Below are 2,500 nucleotides of genomic sequence, written 5' to 3' on the forward strand. Positions count from 1 at the left end.
GGGATAGAGAGAGAGACAGAAAGAGAGAGAGAGGGATAGAGAGAGAGACAGAAAGAGAGAGAGAGGGATAGGGAGAGGCACAAATGAATAAAGAGGAAGCATTTAAACCATGAGCAGATAAAATACATGGATGTAAAAGTCATTTCAACAGGAAGTGTCTCTGGGGGGACGTGGAGGTGTCATAGGTTAAGGGTCAGAGGTTACTCACAGTACTTCCAGGTCTCGTAGAGCTCTGAACGCTCCGTCCTCTATACAGTTGATCTGGTTATAATCCAGCTGGCTGCACACACACACAGGAGAGAGGGAGATGGAGGAGAGAGGAGAGATGGAGGAGAGATGGAGATGGAGGAGAGAGGGAGATGGAGGAGAGATGGAGATGGAGGAGAGAGGGAGATGGAGGAGAGATGGAGATGGAGGAGAGATGGAGATGGAGGAGAGAGGAGAGATGGTGGAGAGATGAGAGATGGAGGAGAGAGGAGAGATGGAGGAGAGAGGAGAGATGGAGGAGAGAGGAGAGATGGTGGAGAGATGAGAGATGGAGGAGAGATGAGAGATGGAGGAGAGAGGAGAGATGGTGGAGAGATGAGAGATGGAGGAGAGAGGAGAGATGGAGGAGAGAGTAGAGAGATGGAGAGATGAGGGAGAGAGGAGAGATGGAGGAGAGAGGAGAGATGGAGGAGAGAGGAGAGATGGAGGAGAGAGGAGAGATGGAGGAGATAGGAGAGATGATTGAGAGAGGGAGATGGAGGAGAGAGGAGAGATGGAGGAGAGAGAGAGATGGAAAAGAGCGAGGGAGATGGAGGAGAGAGGAGAGATGGAGAAGAGAGGGAGATGAGGGAGATGGAGGCGAGATGGAGGAGAGAGGAGAGATGGAGGAGAGAGGAGAGATGGTGGAGAGATGAGAGATGGAGGAGAGATGAAGATGGAGAGATGGAGGAGAGAGTAGAGAGATGGAGAGATGGAGGAGAGAGGAGAGATGGAGGAGAGAGGAGAGATGGAGGAGAGAGGGAGATGGAGGAGAGAGGAGAGATGGTTGAGAGAGGGAGATGGAGGAGAGAGGAGAGATGGAGGAGAGAGGAGAGATGGAGGAGAGAGGAGAGATTATTGAGAGAGGGAGATGGAGGAGAGAGGAGAGATGGAGGAGAGAGAGAGAGATGGAGAGAGGAGAGAAGGAGGAGAGATGGAGGAGAAAGGAGAGATGGAGGAGAGAGGAGAGATGGAGAGAGAGAGATGGAGGAGAGAGGAGAGATGGAGGAGAGAGGAGAGATGGGGAGGAGAAGAGAGAGGAGGAGAGAGGGAGAGAGGAGAGGTGGAGGAGAGAGGAGAGATGGAGGAGAAAGGATAGATGGAGGAGAAAGGAGAGATGGAGGAGAGATGTAGGAGAGAGGAGAGATGGAGGAGAGATGGAGGAGAGAGGGAGAGATGTAGGAGAGGGACAGAATATTTACGAGTGTTACAGAATGCTGAACCAACCGTGTTCCCAGCAGTAACCACTGTAGGGTTCCCATCCAGGATTGAAGAAATATTTCCTCTCGGTTTAGTCTCAGAAACTACCTGTCTGTTCTCCTCACAATCCATCTTCCTCCTCTGATGCATCTTCCTCTTTCTTCTCTCTTCTATATATCTCTTCCCTCGCTATGTCCACCTCTCTTAATGAATCTCTCTCTCTCTCTCTCTCGCTCCGTCTCCTCTCTCTTTATCTCTCTGTCTCTGTCTCTCTCTCTCTCTCTCTGACTCTCTCTCTTTGCCTCTCTCTCTCTTATATCTGTCTCTCTCCGCATCTCTCTCCCTCCCTCCCTCCCAGTCCTTTGCAGATATAATTCCATGAAGACATTGAGACAGTAAATCATTCCTGTCACACACACCTCCACACAGTGAATTGCTTACCATCCTCAATCCACCTTTTACAGTACTGACTACAACATTACTGTAACTACCAGCTACCGTACAATTACTGTTGATTACCAACACTATACCAGATAACTAACACACACACACACACACACACACACACACACACACACACACACACACACACACACACACACACACCACACACACACACACACACACACACACACACACACACCACACACACACACACACACACACCACACACACACCACACACACACACACACACACACACACACACCACACACACACACACACCACACACACACACACACACACACACACACACACACACACACACACACACACACCACATGTGGTGTGTGTGTGTGTGTGTGTGTGTGTGTGTGTGTGTGTGTGGTGTGTGTGTGTGTGTGTGTGTGTGTGTGTGTGTGTGTGTGTGTGTGTGTGGTGTGTGTGTGTGTGTGTGTGTGTGTGTGTGTGTGTGTGTGTGTGTGTGTGTGTGTGTGTGTGTGTGTGTGTGTGTGTGTGGTGTGTGTGTGTGTGTGTGTGTGTGTGTGTGTGTGTGTGTGTGTGTGTGTGTGTGTGTGTGGTGTGAGTGTGTGTGGTGTGAGTGTGTGTGTGTG

At 50.2% G+C, this 2,500-nt stretch overlaps 1 protein-coding gene across 1 annotated transcript in view; it reads right to left on the reverse strand.

Annotated features, from left to right (window-relative positions):
* The window catches only part of slit2 (slit homolog 2 (Drosophila)), a 186,359-nt gene that overhangs the window by 83,265 nt on the left and 100,594 nt on the right, over positions 1–2,500 (reverse strand). The window contains 1 exon segment of the mRNA XM_090188584.1: positions 209–280. Within this exon segment, the coding sequence (XP_090044710.1) occupies positions 209–280 (72 nt within the window).

Source organism: Oncorhynchus mykiss, chromosome 10 (genome assembly GCF_057628025.1).
Source record: "Oncorhynchus mykiss isolate SJ-2025 chromosome 10, ASM5762802v1, whole genome shotgun sequence".
Taxonomy (NCBI): Eukaryota; Metazoa; Chordata; class Actinopteri; order Salmoniformes; family Salmonidae; genus Oncorhynchus; species Oncorhynchus mykiss.